This window comes from Dipodomys merriami, unplaced genomic scaffold, assembly GCF_024711535.1.
Source record: "Dipodomys merriami isolate MVZ:Mamm:240054 unplaced genomic scaffold, mDipMer1.0.p SCAF_9, whole genome shotgun sequence".
Classification (NCBI taxonomy): domain Eukaryota; kingdom Metazoa; phylum Chordata; class Mammalia; order Rodentia; family Heteromyidae; genus Dipodomys; species Dipodomys merriami.
Window position 1 is genome coordinate 34,188,060 of NW_027206512.1, and position 17,326 is coordinate 34,205,385.

The 17,326-nt window shown below is 39.2% G+C and overlaps 2 protein-coding genes across 2 annotated transcripts in view; one reads left to right on the forward strand and one right to left on the reverse strand.

Moving 5' to 3' along the window:
- Srp72 (signal recognition particle 72) overlaps positions 1-16,660 on the reverse strand; it is a 29,097-nt gene extending 12,437 nt beyond the window's left edge. The window contains exons 1-11 of the mRNA XM_070013111.1: positions 16,532-16,660; positions 13,953-14,073; positions 12,662-12,785; positions 11,100-11,243; positions 10,909-11,020; positions 8,763-8,794; positions 5,867-5,991; positions 5,720-5,777; positions 4,392-4,523; positions 3,030-3,158; positions 2,235-2,307 (exon numbers count right to left, since the gene is read on the reverse strand). Of these exons, the coding sequence (XP_069869212.1) occupies positions 2,235-2,307; positions 3,030-3,158; positions 4,392-4,523; positions 5,720-5,777; positions 5,867-5,991; positions 8,763-8,794; positions 10,909-11,020; positions 11,100-11,243; positions 12,662-12,785; positions 13,953-14,073; positions 16,532-16,643 (1,162 nt within the window). The 5' untranslated portion in view covers positions 16,644-16,660. The remainder of the gene's footprint in view (positions 1-2,234; positions 2,308-3,029; positions 3,159-4,391; positions 4,524-5,719; positions 5,778-5,866; positions 5,992-8,762; positions 8,795-10,908; positions 11,021-11,099; positions 11,244-12,661; positions 12,786-13,952; positions 14,074-16,531) is intronic.
- Positions 16,584-17,326, forward strand: part of Ppat (phosphoribosyl pyrophosphate amidotransferase) — a 61,185-nt gene continuing 60,442 nt past the window's right edge. Inside the window, exon 1 of the mRNA XM_070013113.1 lies at positions 16,584-16,940. The gene's annotated coding sequence lies outside the window, so the exon portion shown is untranslated. The remainder of the gene's footprint in view (positions 16,941-17,326) is intronic.

Below are 17,326 nucleotides of genomic sequence, written 5' to 3' on the forward strand. Positions count from 1 at the left end.
CCCTAGAACTGGGAAAAAAAAAAAAAAGGAAAGGAAAAAGAAAAATTCTTCACCCATTTTGTGTCAGTACTGGGACTTAAACTCAGGAACTAGGTGCTACCCTTATTCAGCTTTTTTTTTTTTTTTGCTGGTTGTGGGGCCTGAACTCTGGGCCTAGGAACTGTGCCTCAGCTTTTCAGCTCAAGGCTAGCGCTCTACCACTTGAGCCAAAGCGCCACTTCAGCTTTTTCTGTTTATGTGGTGCTGAGGAATCAAACCCAGGTCCTCATGCATGCAAGGCAAGCACTCTACCACTGAGCCACCTTCCCAGCACCGTTACTCAGCTTTTTTGTTCAGTGCTTTATCACTTGAGCCACAGCTCTATTTTCAGCATTTTTTTGTGGTTATGTGAAGCTACGAGTTTCCTTCCTGGACTGGCTTCGAACTGCAAACTTGAGATCTCAGTTCCTGGGTAGCTAGGATTACAGGAGTGATCCACCAGCTCCTGGCTAGATAATTTACTTTATTTATTTGCATAACCTTACAAAAGTAATGGCAACTCCCAGTCTGATGGGTTTTAGTTCTCTCCTTTACCACACTACAATTTGAAGGGGTAGGTCTTTCCAAAGGATATATTACTATAGACATGACTGCAATGAAAAATTGTGGTGTTAAACTTTTTCATTCACTGAAAACTTCAGTAACATACCTTTCATTCTCTAAAGCAAAACCATTAGAGCTATATGACAATATTTTATGCAATGTTGTAAATGTCCTATTATCTGTGCCATCCAACAGAGCAGCCATTAGATACACGTGGCTACTAAGTTTCTTAAGTGTGGCTACGACAACTAAGGAAATCAATTTTATTTTCCCCACATTTTGTATAATCAATTAGTTGTATAAGGGGGGTCTCCTTTTGATAAGTTTATATGTGCATCCAATGTATCTGACCTGGCTCGACCCCTGCATCACTACTTCATCCCATTTCCTTCCCCGCCTCACTGCTCCCTGTTCACACATGTCCATAATATATTCTTTTTTAAAATTTTAATTGATTTTTTTTTATTGTGAAAGTACCATACAGAGGGGTTACAATTACATGGGCAAGATAATGAGTGCATTTCTTATCAAGCATTGTTGCCTCCTCCTTTGTTTCCCCTTCCCATCCCTTCCCATCTTCCCCCCCCCCCGCCCCGCTTCCCCAGACCCCCTCTCCCCCCTCCCCCCTCCTCTTGTCCATAATATATTCTAACAACATTCACCCATACTATCACCAGTATCTACAGGACCTGTTTTTTTTTTTTTTTTTTTTTGTCGGTGTGGGGCTTGAACTCTGGGCTTGGGTGCTATCCATGCGCTCTTCAGATCAAGGCGAGCGCTCTACCACTTAAGCCATAACACCATTTCTGGTTTTCTAGTGGTTAATTGGAGATAAGTGTCTCACGGACTTTTCTGCCTGGGCTGGCTTTGAACCGTGATCCTCAATCTCAGCCTCTGAGTAGCTAGGATTACAGGCTTGAGCCACCAGCACCCGGCTTCCTATTTTATATTTCTGTCACCTATTCTGCTTTGTTGTATGCTAGTTGAGGCACTGAAATAGAACTAGTGTTAGACAATTGTTCTACCAATTGAACTATGCCTACAACCATTTTGTTCATGATAAAATCTTGATAACTTTGCCCAAGCTAGCCTCAAACTTGAGATCTTCCTGCCTCTACCTGAGTAGGTGGAACTATAGGCAGGTGCTCATACCTGGCAGGAATTTTAAGTTTAATTAAATTCTGATTAATTCAAACCTCAAATAGCTACATGTGGCTAGTAGCACACTAGACAACTCAAGTCAGATAATAACTCAAGTTTAGTCTGAAACTGCAGATGTTCTAGGCAGTTTTCTGTTAAAAATCAAATGTATCAGTTCTCACTAAATTTTATGTGGTAAGGGCAAAGCTGTGAAACACTGGAAAGCACAAGACAAAGTAAACTTCTTATTTTACACAAATGACCAAGTATTCTTATAACAGAATGTACTCAGAAAATACAAGTTAAATGTGGTCTTTTCGAACACAGGAATCCTATGCTCTACTGACCTTTGAGGCCCTGAGTGAAAATCGTTCTATCAATTTAGGAATTACTCTAAGGGCCAACTACTTCATTACAACATTTGGATATGATAAAAAACTATCTTTGGGTTTCAAACAATAGTTACACTTTATTATTACACAAAATATTTTAACGCAAATATTTATTAATACCTTGAGAAATTTTCAATTGTGCCATGGTGAGCTTAATTTCAGCTGCATTTTCAGGATGTTGATCTGAAAATTCCTACAATGTTTTTGGTTGGGAAAAAAATTACATTTATATAACTGCAGACATTATATAATTACTATCATTGCTATATACAATTTTTACATTCAATTTCAAAGTATCAAGCTTCCTTGATACTTCATTCTACATTCAATTTGCTATAAAGCTATGCTCTAGAAGTAAACACAATACTATCAAGTTTCCTGGAAATCATGTCAAAGAAACAAAAGATTACTATACTTTTTTTTTTTTTTTAAAGGAATGACTAGTTAAGGGAAGGAGAGGAGAGGGATGGCCTGATAGGCAACTTTACCCCTCAAAATAGTCCTAATTTTACCTGTTCAACTTTTCAACATTATCTACATGGACAAAATTCATATACTTAACATAACAGAACTGGAGTAGTATCTCCATAACTTAGTTTTAAAGTAAGATTCACAGGAGAACACATTAATGGAACATGGGTTTCATATGTTTTGGTATTTTAAGACTACAACAAACCTCCATGTTTAGTGGATCTTCAAAAGAAACAAGTGTTTTTAGGGGCTCATTATTTATACGATATAAATTTACACAAAACGAAGCTATAACCTAAGAATTAACTAAAGTGACTCTGGAATTTATCTAGTGGACTTATGGCTTACTATACTGGAATGACAAGCTTATAGCTTATTATAAAGAAGTAAAACAGGTGGTAACTGCCTGATACCTAATTAAAAATTCAAGTATAACGTCTTTACCTGAAGCAGCTCTATTGCTTTTGTGTGCTGCTTTTCACGACAGAGTTGGGCTGCTTGGATTAACACAGGAAGAAGATGTGCTGGACTTTGAGACTGTAAACTGGTAGATATTTTTCGGCATTGTTCTGCCTATAAAATGATTCCAACATAACAAAAACCTGGTTAATGAATTTAAATACTAAATAACCCCAAAGGGAGATGGGGGCATTAGTTTTTTTTTTCAAATGAAAAATGTCAAAAGGTTAGGAAAACAGTTTATAACATCTGTTTTCAATTTTACTTTCAAGAAAAGATTTCCATTTGCTGAATTTAACCTATGAATTATAAAACTCATTAGGTAAAAGGAAAGTTCTAAATGTTTGTTTGAATGTTCAAATTAGGTTTAAAAATGTAATACATCAAGTATAAAAACCACAAAACTTATTTCTTACCCAAGTGTTAATAACTTGACTCAGTTGTAAATAATAAAAAACATTCTACCTCTCACTCTCCTACTAAAAACTTTTTTTACATGAGTATTAACTCAAAATTCATGTTATCAAGCTCATATATATGTATATAGGTATGTATAATTTTATACATATGTAATTATATATAATTTTATATATTATATAATTTATATATACACATGTATACTTATGCACATACATATGTACATACATGTACATATGTCTGTCTGTCTGTCTGTCTCTCTCTCTCTCTATATATATATATACATATAAAATCTCTTCAACATCTGTAACTTTTGTTTACAGCAGAACCAAAATGAAAGGGAGTGTTTTTTTGTTTCTTTTTGGGTACGGTCATGGGGCCTGAACGCTGTCCTTCAGCTCTTCACCTCAAGGCTAGCACTCTACCACTTGAGCCACAGCGCCACTTCTGGCTTTTTTCTTTTTGCTTATGTGGTGCTGAGGAATCGAACCCAGGGCCTCAGGCATGCATGGCAAGCTCTCTACCACTGAGCCACCTTCCCAGTCTGAAAGGGAGTGTTTATAATCATGACTGGTATCTTTGCTGAGTCTATTTCAATTGATATTAGAAATAAAGTTTATGAAACTCTTATTATTTTCAATTAACTGACAAAAAGCCAGAGACAGAGGTGTGGCTCAAGTGGTAGAGCACTAGCCTTTTGTGAAAAAAGCCAAGCCAAGAGAATGAAGTCCTGAGTGTACACACACACACACACACACACACACACACACACACACACACACACACACACACACACACACACACACACACACACACACACACACACACACACACACAAATTAATGAGACCAATACATGCATTAAATATTATTTGCTATTTATAAAAGAGTTAAGAGTTAGCCAGGAAACTAGAGATCTATTATTACCTACCTGGTTTGTGTACATAGCAAGTAAAGCTTTGTTAAATTCTATAGCTTGTAGTTGTTTCTTGGAAAGCTTAAATTCTACTCCTTCTGCATTGGTTAATTTCACTTTCTTCTTGGAGTCAAAGACATTTTGGTCCTGATAAAGGGAAAGTTCATTCACCATTATTAACAGGATCTCCAACTTCAGCCCCCTTAAAATGCCAAGGTCTTACTCTTTCATTTAGCTATTTTATATAAACACAACCTGGTTAGAACCTCAGCTAGTAAAATATATAGAAATTTGCTCTGGGTTCACAGATGTAAATGAAATCTTTACAATTCAAACCTACTGGTGTATCTATCTATTTCACAATCTACTTAACAGGGGTGAGAAGGCTGAAATGAGCTGTCTTAAGGAAAAAGGGATCCAAACTCCTGATTATCTTTCTATTATTAACTACTTGTTTTGAGACTGACTACAAAGATATTTACTTTGCAATTTCTACAAATCATGCTGTTTAAATTTGTATAATAAAGTAAAATATAAAAAGTTTGAAATGACCAGTATGTAAGTAAATCATTGTACAAATTTCTGAAGCCATTTTAGAAAAAATACCTTGATGATATTTAACTTTTTATTTTTTTCTTTTAGTCCCTTATACCTATGTATCTTTCTGTGTTTTCTCATTTTTCTCCAGTGAACTAGAAATGCTTCTTCATATTTATGCATGCTTATCCTGTTGGTTAATCTTTAAACCTTCAACAAGTATCAGTATTTTTGGTACATGTGTGAAAACAGAACAATGAAAACAGTTGAAATTGTTGGGAAGGGGATAGGTTAAAGGAGAGTGATAAGAGAGAATAAGGTTGATACAGTATATTGTATGCATGTATCACAATTATGCAGCCCTTGTACAACTAATATATACTACTGATAAAATCTTAAACCAATCAAACCTTCACAGGTCAACTCAAATCTGCTAACCCAGAGATCTTTCTTTTTTTATCAAATACAGCAGTTAAAAAGACAAGGAATTTAAACAAGTATACTTCTTTTCAGTATCAGAATGGATTAGGTTTTTGAGGCTGGGTATTTCAGGTTGGTCTTGCACTTTCAACACACTGGGATTACAGATGTGTGCTAATATACTGGCTTACAAGAATGCTTTATTACTTGAATATGCATTACAGAATCATCAATCTTATGAGAGTTAACCAATACTCCATCGTAATTCTGCTACTCGAGGATTTTTTTCTAATATGAAAAAAATAATGCTTACCCTAGAAATAAAGCTGGGGTAATGAGTTCTCAGCACAAAATACACACACAGGAAAGCCCTGGGTATCCCTTACCTTATTAATGGTAATGATGTTATTTGCAATTACAGCTAGCAGTCCCACATCAGTGGGCCTGTGAACAAGAAGCAACAGTTAAGATAGAACACACTTTAAAAAAGAAGCCTCATCCCCTATAAAAGATACTTCATTTTAACAACTCACTTTAGTTTTATTATCTGATTGTAAAGTTGCAGAGCCTCCTCTGTACGACCCTGAAGCTGCAGAATATAGGCCATCTGACCATGAATGATGGCCAGTTCTGCCTGTGGGTCTTCCTCAGTCCCATCCTAAGCAGAAGAAGAAAGATTTTTTTTTTTCTGTAAAAATTTCCAAACTGAAAATTTGAAATAATTTTATTAAGTGATCCAAATGTTTGAAAGAGATACAACCCATAAGAAGACATGTAATTTCAAGAATGTTCCATGACATCAGTTCTTTTAAATTTAGAATTGTCACTAAAGAGAGTTGTTGAGAAAATGGCAAAAAGAAGTTGGCAGAACAGGGCAACAAATTAATAAATACAATGTATTAATGGTCATTATCCTCTAAAGCCCAGGAATGAAAATCATAATAAAAAAAAACTGGCATCCAGCTGGGCGCCGGGGCTCACGCCTATAATCCTAGCTACTCAGGAGGCTGAGATCTGAGGATCTCGGTTCAAAGCCAGCCTGGCCAGGAAAGTCCCTGAGACACTTATCTCCAATAAACCACCAGAAAACTGAAGTGGCGCTGTGGCTCAAGTGGTAGAGCACTAACCTTGAGCTGAAGAGCTGAAGGATAGCGCCCAGGCCCAGAGTTCAAGCCCTATGAACGACCAAAAAAAAAAAAAACCAAAAAACCCAAAAAACAAAAAACAATTGACATGCAGATTTAACTTTTGACAAAATTCCTAAATTCTGCCAACAACTTTCTTGTAAGAATGTATTTTTAAGAGGATTCTCTAGCCAACTGTAGAAGCTCAAACTTGTAATCTCAGCTACTCAGAAGGTGTACATAGAAGGATCTCAGTTTGAGGCAAGTCTGGAGACAAAGTGCAAGATTTTATCTAATAACTAAAATATAAAGGGTGAGTGTGCCAAGTGCCTAGCAAGTGCCAAGGTCCTGCGTTCAAACACTAGTGCCATCCCACTAAGAAAAGAAAAAAATGCTTCGGTCAATTCTACCGTATCTCTAAGGCAAATAATATTCTACTAATAACTTAAAAAAACCATGGAATTAGCTGGTGGCTCACACCTGTAATAGTAGCAACTCAGGAGGCTGAGATCTGAAAACTGGTTCAAAGCCAGCCCAAGAAGGAGTCTGTGGGATTCTTATCTCCAAATAATCATTAGAAATCCCCAAGTGGAGCTGTGACTCAAAGTGGTGAGCACTGGCCTTGAGCAAAAAGAGCTCAAAGACAGTGCCCAGGCTGTGAGTTCAATCCCACACAGACAAAACAAACAAAAACAAACAAAAGATAAAATTAACTAAATAACTCTTTTTATCTTTTACTTTAAAAATGTTTTCTTATAGGGGTTGGGAATGTGGCTCAGTGGCAGAGTACTTGCCTCACATGCATGAGGCCCTGGGTTTGATTCCTCAGCACCACATAAGCACAAGAAGCCAGAAGAGCTGAAGAGCTGAGGGACAGCGCCCAAGCCTAAAGTTCAGACCCCACAACCAACCAAAAAAAAAAAAAAAAAAAGAATTCCTATAAAGTAGTAATACTAGAGTTTGAACTATAAACCCTTAAGCTTACTGAGCTGTAATCTACCACTTGATCTACATCTCTAGGCCTATTTGTTTTGGTTTTTGTTCCATCAGTCCTGGGGCTTGAACTCTGGGCTAGGTGCTGTTCCTGAACTTCTTTTGCTCAAGGACAATGCTCTACCACTTGAACTACAGTGCCACTTCTGGCTTTATTGGAGATAAATCTCATGGACTTTTCTGCCCAAGCAGGCTTTGAACAGTAATCCCTAGATCTCAGCCAGAGTAGTTAGAATTACAGGTGCTTGACCAGTCCTGCTTTATGTTAGTTGCTTTAGAAATTAAGTGTAGTGGGGCTGGGATGTAGCTCAGTGGCAAAGTGCTTGCCTAACAAGTGCAATGTCCTGGGTTCGATCCCCAGTACCAAAAAAGAAAAGACAAAAAAAAAATACAGTTAAGTACTATGGGGGGAGGCTGGGAAGAGATGGGAAGAGGAAACAAAGGAGGAGGCTACAATGCTTGATAAGAAATGTACTCATTATCTTGCCCATCTAATTGTAACCCCTCTGTACAGTATTTTCACAATAAAAAATAAATAAAAATTAAAAAAAAAAGAAATTAAGTGTAGTGAACATGGGCTGGCCTCAAAGCAGGATCTTTCAGATGTCAGCCTTCTGAGAAGCTAGTAATATAGGTATGAGTACTGGCTTAAAATATGTAGTACCATCAACTGATGCTTTGGATACATCCACGTTCTCCAATTTTTTTCAGAAAAGTTGCCTAATGAATATTTAAAACTACGAGGCTATTCTCTTTTATCAACTCAGTACTCCATCTCTAATTTAATGTTTGCCAACCAAGAGTCGTTCCCAAACATGTTATGTCACTTATGCTTGACAAGGCAACAATACTACTCTGAGAGAACTATTTATGTGAAAAGTAGCTTTATTTTCATATAAACCATATAAAATTCTCAGATCCATTAAAGTTCCTAAAGAAAATTATTTTCTAAGTTGGTATAAACCAAAAGAACTGTACTATCTATAACAAAAAGTGAATTCTACAATGAAGCTGTCCATTATTAGTCAAAACTATAAAATCTAGGGGCTGGAAAGGTGGCTCAGTGGTAAAGCACTTGCCTCTGTTGTGCATGAGGCCCTGGGTTGGATTCCTCAGCACCACATAAGCAGTAAAAGCCTGAAGTGGTGCTATGGCTCAAATGGTAGAGTGCTAGCCTTGAGCTGAAGAGCTGACGGACAGCACCCAGGCCCAGAGTTCAGGCCTCACAAACAACAACAACAAAAAAACCCCACAAAAACAAAACAAAACAAAAAACTATAAAATCTGGACTTAATAACTGTATAATACTTACAGAGTCTTCTGAAAATGAACGGCGGCAAAGATCTACAAGAGAAAAATTATCTAAAAGTTAGTATTGCTGGGTAATTTCCATTCCTTTTACTGTTCCAAAAAGCAAGAACTAAATTTCTGAGATTTCTCAGACAGTCTTTTCTGCTCAAGGTTATCCTCAACCAAATATCCTCCTACAAATAGACCCCAGAGTAGCTGGGATCACACAGGCAAGCACCACCATACCTTTCTGACTCATTTGTTGAATTTGGTGGATGAGGAGGGTATCTAAAACTTTTGTCTGGGCTAGTCCAGTTCTGATCCTAATGTGCACCTCCTCCAAGTATAGGCATAAGCCATGTGTCCAGCTTCTAGTTTTGTTTTGTTGGTAATGGAGTTTTAATTCAGGGTCTGCTACTTACTAGCCAAGTGCCACTACTTGGGCTATTTCACCACTCTGTGTTCATCTTTGTGTTTAATAAACATGCATCTATGTTATTATGTTTTGTTTCATTTTAATGACTATGACAAATATGTTTCATCATTAAAGTAAAATAACCAATCCAGAAAGTAATGTACTTACTAATTTTTGTTCTCTTAACCATTATGATTAACATAAAGACAAATGTGAAACTGGTGTCATTATTCCTTTAAAAAAAATGGAATTGAGTAAAGAATACATACATTTCAAAATCTGCTACACACGAGCAAACTGCTCATGTAAGTCTATAATACTTCTACACTAAAATCTTCAATGTTGGGCGGGAGCACCTGCCTACAGTCAGATAGTAGCTCAAACTACAGTACTGTTTAGAAAAAAAAACCTCTGTAATGCATCTTTTATCTTTTTTAAAAAGTGAGACAGTGTTATGTTATTTTTCCGAAACTATTCTTGAACACCAGAACTCAACTGATCTGCTTCAGCTCCCAAATAGTATAACTAAAGGTGTGAGCCACTGAACCCAGCTTAAGAAATTTTAATTGCCAGGCTCCAATTAATCAACAAAAAGTTGGGAGTGGAGGTGTGGCTCAAGTGGCAGAGTGCCAGCTTTGAATAAAAATGCCAAGAAGGATCACAAGGCCTTAAGTCGCCCGTTGTCCCCCCCTCCCGCTCACCTCTGCCCATCCCCCTCTCTCTCCCTGCAATCATTTTCTTAAATGAGGGCCTGACTCCACTGTGCAGGCTGGCCTTGAACTTTCAATTCTTCTGCCTCAGTTTTCTGACTGTAGGTGTGTACTACTGTCTCTGGCAAAATTTTAATTCTATTCATCTGCCTATATATTTATTTATTATGCATTTTTGTGGTGCTAGGGACTGAACTCAGGGCATATGCATAGCAGGCAAGTATTCAACTCCAACCCTGAGATTTTAATTCTTACACAGATTTTTCATGATATTCTAACCTTGATTTCAGTTTAGCTGTTCAGTTACTGTTTCACTTTTTATCCTCATCACTATCCTCTAAAATCTCTGTAACATCACTTTTATAGCTTCTAGAAAGAGTTGAGTCCTGAAATAAGTTCTCAAATAAATTTTCTTTTTTGGGGGGTACTGAGGATTGAATCCAAGGCCTTGTGATTGTACTCTACTACAGAACTACATTCCAGCTTCCTTTTTTCTTTTATATGTATGCTGGTACTGTAACTTTACCCCAGGGTCTTGCACTTTTGCTCAGCTATTTCACTCACAACTGGCATTCTTACCAATTGAGTCAGACCTGTTGTCTATCACTATCCTTCTCATAGATTGTTCTGCTGAGGTAGGCTTTAAACTATGGTTCTCAGATCTCAGCCTTTTGAATAGCTAAGATTACTTGCATGAGCCACCAGCACCCAGCCACAGCCTCCTTTTTTCTTAATTAAAATGTGCTTGAGTGGTGTTACATGTCACTTCATTTACATTTAACATTCAAAAAAACTTGCTCCGAAAGGAAGTACTCAAAATTCAAACTCTGAAGTCTAATAGACTAAAAATGGACAGGTAAAATAACTTGGTGTTTCAACAGAAATAGAGATACTGTCCAAAAGAGAGAATAGATGAACTTTGAAAAACTACTGCTTTAGAAACTTCTATTTAATAATTTCATAAACATCAACTCCAAGTTTTGAAGATGCTCTACAAAGGTCTTATCCAGATTATAGTTACAGAAAACTTTAAAACTGCCAACCTTCAGCTTTTTGTAGGATTTTCATTGCCTGGTTCAACTGGCCTTGTCCAATCAGTGCACAAGCAGCATTGTAGCACAGTTCATGTGTGCCTTCTTGAAGGCCCAAGTTCTCCTGTCATGGATCAAAATACCAGTCAAACACTCAAAAAGAACATTACTTCCTGGCAGTATAGGCACACAAGGATACTTACTGGAACCACTTTTTCCCAATTGCTTTGAGCTGCAACAACTGCAGAAAGGTTTGTTTTCCTTTCTTCATCATAATCATCTTGGGAATTTCGGACTAGATCTCTATACACAGCTAGGCATTCATCATAGCGTTCTAAGCGGTATAGCTAGAGAACAAAAAGGCAATAAAAAATATCAAAGAACATGAACATAGTGTCTAACACCCTACAAATCCCATTTGAAACCACTAAGTAGGAAATCTTCCTCAGCAAAATACAAGCAATCAACTATTTAAAAAAAATTTTATTTCAATTACTTCTGTGTACTCTAATGCCTTCAAAAATTCTCCTAACAATGACTCTTACTATATTACAGATATAATTCAATTTAGAAAAATATGTAAGGCTCAACTCCTAGCTTTGGTACCAACACAATTTTTTTTTCTTTACATTCTTTCTTGAAGTTAAAGGGATTATGAGGAAATCTTTCTACAGAAGTTTGTATGTTAATTGAATCTGAATTACAATGAAAACTTTTTCCCACTCAAAATAACTTAAGTCCTAGCAAAAAAGAATAAAATATTAACAAAAAAAGATAATGCTTCCTAGGAGTTAACCATATAAATCTTTCAATTTTTGTATCTCAGAAATTAGCCATTGTACATAGTACAATATAATTACTGCTTATTTCATTCATGTTCTTTTTCCATTCACAGTTACATTTCCACATTATTATTCACATTCTTAAAGGAGAGTAACAACCACTTCTCTGGGTCAATCAGTCCACCCATGACCAAGACTGGTGATCTTCATCAACCCTTGATTTACCTTCTATTTATCTAGTCTACAGATTCCTATTCTTTTCATTAATAGGACTACTTTATATCATGCTTAATTTTATGTCTCATGTCATTTAGAATGAAGTACTTTGACAAGATATATTTCCATGAGTAATATTCTTTTTTTTTTTTTTTTGGGGGGGGGTGGGTCCGGACGTGGGGCCTGAACTCTGGGCCTGGGCGCTGTCCCTCAGCTCTTCAGCTCAAGGCTAGCGCTCTACCACTTGAGCCACAGCACCACTTCCGGCTTTTTTCTTTTTGCTTATGTGGTGCTGAGGAATCGAACCCAGGGCCTCAGGCATGCAAGGGAAGCGCTCTACCACTGAGCCACCTTCCCAGCCCCTTCTTTGAGTAATATACTCTTATAGGGCAGATCAAATTCTCATACATCATGCTTTTATTTTAATCTTAAAATACCGGTTAAATATTAGAAAAGTTGTTTCAAATCTGTATAAGTACAGAAGCTCACTTGCTTTCATCTTTTCAACTAAGTCTAAATTTCATGGAATAGTTCTGTTAATTTTCTAGTTACCCCTGAGGAAGTCCCTTGTTCAAAGAACATTATATATGCAACTGTTTAAATGAAGAGCAAGAAGAGAGAATACGTTCAAACCTCGAGAATTAGCTTGATGACCAGTTTTGTGGAGCACCAGGATGGGCTGGAATTCCTCATCCCTGCTCCACGTTAAAGGCAGAGTCATGCTCACTCAGGATGATTGTCAACAGGTATTTTAAAGCAGTAATTACCACTTGTCCATAAAGCTCCTTTAGTTTGTCTGACTGCTGGTTGGCATTTTCGATCGTCTTCAAAGCATTCTCAATTCTGTTTAGCCTGTACTCGCAATATGCCTTCTCAAAGGACAGTGAGTTACTGAAGAAAAAGCATACCAACGTATGATTATTATTTAACAGTGCACAGTGCTCACTATATGCCAGAAATTGCCTTAAGCATATGATATACATTAATTCCCAGGACAAAAATTAATAACATGTTTAAAAATCATACTGGATGAGCTAGGTGCTGGTGGCTCATACCTATAATCCTTAAGAGCATCATTCCTTTTCTTGTCTTTTTATCTTTCCTTTTTTTTTTGTTGGTCATGGGGCTTGAACTCTTGGCCTAGGCACTGTCCCTCAGCTCTTCAACTCAAGGCTAGTACTCTACCACCTGAACCACAGAGCCACTTCCGGTTTTCTGAGTGGTTTACATGGACTTTCCTGCCCTGGCTGGCTTTGAACCATGATACTCAGATCTCAGCCTCCTGAGTAGCTAGGATTACGGGCATGAGCCACCGGTGCCTGGCTTCTCTTTTTAGTTCTTATAAGTTTTAAAAAATCAGTTTTCAATCTACATTTTACATGGTACAAGTATAAAAACAAAAAGATAAATACCAAGATTTACCTCTTTTGTTACTGAGATCTACTCTGTTCCTCCTCATTCCCTACAAATGACTATTTTTATTTATTGATTCCCTTGTAGTTTTTCATCAAATATATAAATGTCATATATACTTATAATATAAAACATATTTATGTATAAATTCCTGTACCTTCTTACAAAAAATATATTTTCTTATAAACATTCCATTAAAGAATAAATATCTTATAAATTTAGTCTTGATATGTATTTCTTTGGGGCCAAGTATAACTAAAGAAAAGTCAAATTAAGTATATTCATTTAAATAATTCTCAATGGAGAATCAGTCAGACTAACACTGCCACATCATCCTGAAGACCTCAATCAACTTGTATGCTTATATGCTCAAACTTTTGCTGGGTCCTTGCCTCTCTAACCCACATGAACTCTGTTTAATGTTCCCTATCTTCTAGAGTATACATCATTCTTAGTGGTCAAAATAAACAAATAAACAGCTCTCTAGGCATAGATGCTAGTGCTTCTTCCAGTTTCAGAAACACTAGCAAGTAAAAGGAAAATGGAGGGAAAAGTAGGTTAAAAAAATGACCAGTGGAGGAGAAACCATGGAAGAGGTTATAACTCTTAACAAAAGTGTTTCTATACATTGAGATAATCACTTACTTTGTTAATACTTTGGTGTGAGTATTGATGACATTCAAGGCTTCCTTGAAACTTCCATTCTGAATAAGACATATTACCTTACAGTGCAGGGCAGTTATATCATCCTTATTGATCTGCAGTACTGGAGAAGAATTTTAATATAGTTATTTTAAAATCCATTCTTTTTTCACGTTTTTCTATTGCATTAAGAAGCCACATTTCCATTTTCACTACAGTAGATAAGGTAAGTAGTAAAACAATAACAACTAATCTTTGTTTTTCAGGGGCAACAGGAATTACAGATCTGATTTTCAGTAAGATAAAGATTTCCAAAAGAAAGCTGGAAGTTGATGCTTTAATGCTTGTAATCCCAGCTACCCACGAGGCTGAGATCCAAGGCTTATGGTTCAAAGTGAGCTAGGGCAGGCTAACTCTATGAAACTTTCTTTTTACTTAAACACAAAAAGTTGTAAGTACGGGCTGGGAGCGTGGCTCAGTGGTAGAGCGCTTGCCCTGCATGCATGAGGCCCTGGGTTCCTCAGCACCACATAAGCAGAAAAGGCCAGAAGTGGCGCTGTGGCTCAAGTGGTAGAGAGCTAGCCTTGAACTGAAGAGCCTAGGCCCAGAGTTCAGGCCCCACGACTGACAAAAAAACAAAAAACAACAATAAAAACCAACAACAGTTTTAAGTAGAGCTACAGCACAAGTGGTAGAGTGCTAGCCTAGAGTGAAAAAATTAAAGGATAGTGCCTAGGCCCTGAGTTTTGGCATGCGCACATATAGATTTTCAAGATGGCTGAGGATAAAGCTTACTGGTAGAGGGCTTGCTATAATTCAAGGCCTTGGGTTCATAATCTTATGATGCAAATATAAATTTTATTACTTCACAGAGAAAGAAAAGTTCATGTGAAAGTTGGAAGCAAATAACTTTTGACTTTTTTTTAAAGACAGGGTCTTTCTATGCAACCTAACCAAAGCTGGTTTCAAATCCTCAATCCTCTTTATCCTCTAAATGGTAAGATTATAAGATACTTTAGGTGTAGTGCAAGATTGCCACTAACTCCTTGGGAGTTTTCAGGAAAATAACTTAATAGCAAAATCTCAGTGTTCTGATGTACAAAATGAGCATAAAAGCATAACTTTTTCACGAGGTTATCAAGAAGATGAATTGACAATGTTCTTGGAAAATCTTAGAAACTATAAAGTACAATGCAGGGGCTGGGAAGGTGGCTTAGTTGTAGAGTGCTTGACTCACATGCATGAGGGCCTGGGTTCAGTTCCTTAGCACTTCATAAACAGAAAAAGCCGGAAGTGGTGCTGTGGCTCAAGTGGTAGAGTGCTAGCCTTGAGCTGAAGAGCTGAGGGACAGCGCGCCCAGGCCCAGAGTTCAGGCACCACGACGGGACCCCCCTCCCCCCAAAAAAGGACAATGCAAACATCATCTTGCCAGCAATATTCCCAAACAAAACAAAACAAAACACCCAGCCACTCAAACTTTTCCTTTTCACCCTGACTCAGAAGTACAAGTTAAGGACCCAGGTAGCGAGGTTTCAACGCTAACAGATATTCAGTGTCAAAATGGCCAAGATCATAGTTATGGAACTGTATAACTACAGTTCTTTGTATAACTACTTAATTTTTTAATATGAAGCTCCTTGAGATGAAAAAAAAAGGTGCATATGTGCCAGCCAAAGCCACCACTTGCACATTAACTCGGCAACGGGTGGCTGAAAAGTATCTGTATAGCCCGTGTGTCACTGCCATGCTTTTTATGTTTCTCCCGCTTTGCACAGTTGAAATGCTTAATTACATCGCCAAACCTAACACATATACAGGTTGCGACTTTAGCAGAGAACTCACAGAACAACTGAGCATTTAAAGCACACGGCCGTATTAGCATTCGTGGTTAAAGGATACAAGACAAACGCCGTGAACCTTACGTTGAAGGCACTAAAACGCTGAAATGATCACTAAATCAGCAAAAGAGCAGGCCAAACTTTTCCGACGTTATTCAAATGTACGTGCGCTCCCCTGTACGTTCTCCAGTGAAATGACATCGCGGTGATTCTGCAACTGGCTCTAGCAGGTCTGACCTATGGATGGGCCCAGCCCTCTGCCCGGATCCGTTCTGTGTAACTTAGAACCAGGTCAGCACCAGCTTGTCAATTACGTGGCCCAGGCCCAGCCCCAGAGAACAAGTTCTGTCCACGATACTGATCGATCGCCTCGCTCAGGGGGCTGAGGAAGAGGCGATCTGGTGTCGTATTGGCCTTTCTAAAACAAGGCAGCGAGGAAGAAATCAAGTGGGGAAAACAGCTGGCAAGAGTGCGGGTTCTTCGGTCTCTTTAAAGTTGTCCGGCGCGTCCCGCGGCCAGGAAAGCGGGAAGTCCACGTGGCTCTCGGCCACCTGGAACCCGGGGGGCCCCGCCAAGCGGCCGCGCCTCGCTCCCTCCCCGCCACGGGCCACGGGCCGCGGCCGGGACGACGCCCGGATCTCCCGCTCGGCGCAGCGGCTCGGAGGGGGTCCCGCGCGCCGGAAACCAGCGACATTCTCCCGCCGCCCAGACCCTCCTCGGCGCCCCCGCCCCCCCGACACTCACTCTTGTTGACGGTCTTGAGAGCGCGCGTGAAGTCGCCGTTCTGGCCATAACGGTTCACCTCACTCCACAAGGCCGGCACCGATGCCCCCCCACTGCTGCCGCTGCTCGCCATCTTGGAGGAGACGAGGGGCGGGGCGGGGACGACCTCTGGCCCGGAAGCGGATTCTCTAGTTGGCCTAGCGGAGGAGGAAGCTGGTGGTTGCTGAGCAACGTGGTGGAGTCCGGAGCTTCTACACCCCCGGGGTAGCGTCGGAACTCACAATCTTCCGGTCTCGAGGCGAGAATGGAACCTGTAGTCCCGGGTGGAGGGCTGCCTGGACGGCGTCTGTCCCCGCAGGGGGACTAGAAGGGACTCACGGACACGTGTCAGCCTCCAGTGGCGCCCGGCCTTTGCGAGCTAGTTTACAAGGTAAACCAAAGCAGGGAGTCATTGGTGGGGCCCGGCTCATTGGCAGTCGGGAACACACCAGCACTTGGAACTGTAAGGATTTAGGAGAGCTGGGGTTGGTTCTGGGGAAGGTCGAGGACGTTCTGGTCGCGAAGGGGGTGCATGCATAGAGTGAAGTCGTATTTGATGAAAACCCCTTAGATTTACCCCCTCCCTCCCTCTTGTTTGCGTCTTTCACTTCAAACATGGGCAGTCATGCTGTAAAGGTAACAAGTCAAAGTTCTGAACCTGGTTTTAGGACTGACTAGATGACTGACAGTAAACATTTGGAGGGGGGTTGGGGGGGTGGGACGGTCCCGGGGTTTGAATTCAGAGCCTGAGCAGTATCTCTGAACTTGTATGTGTGC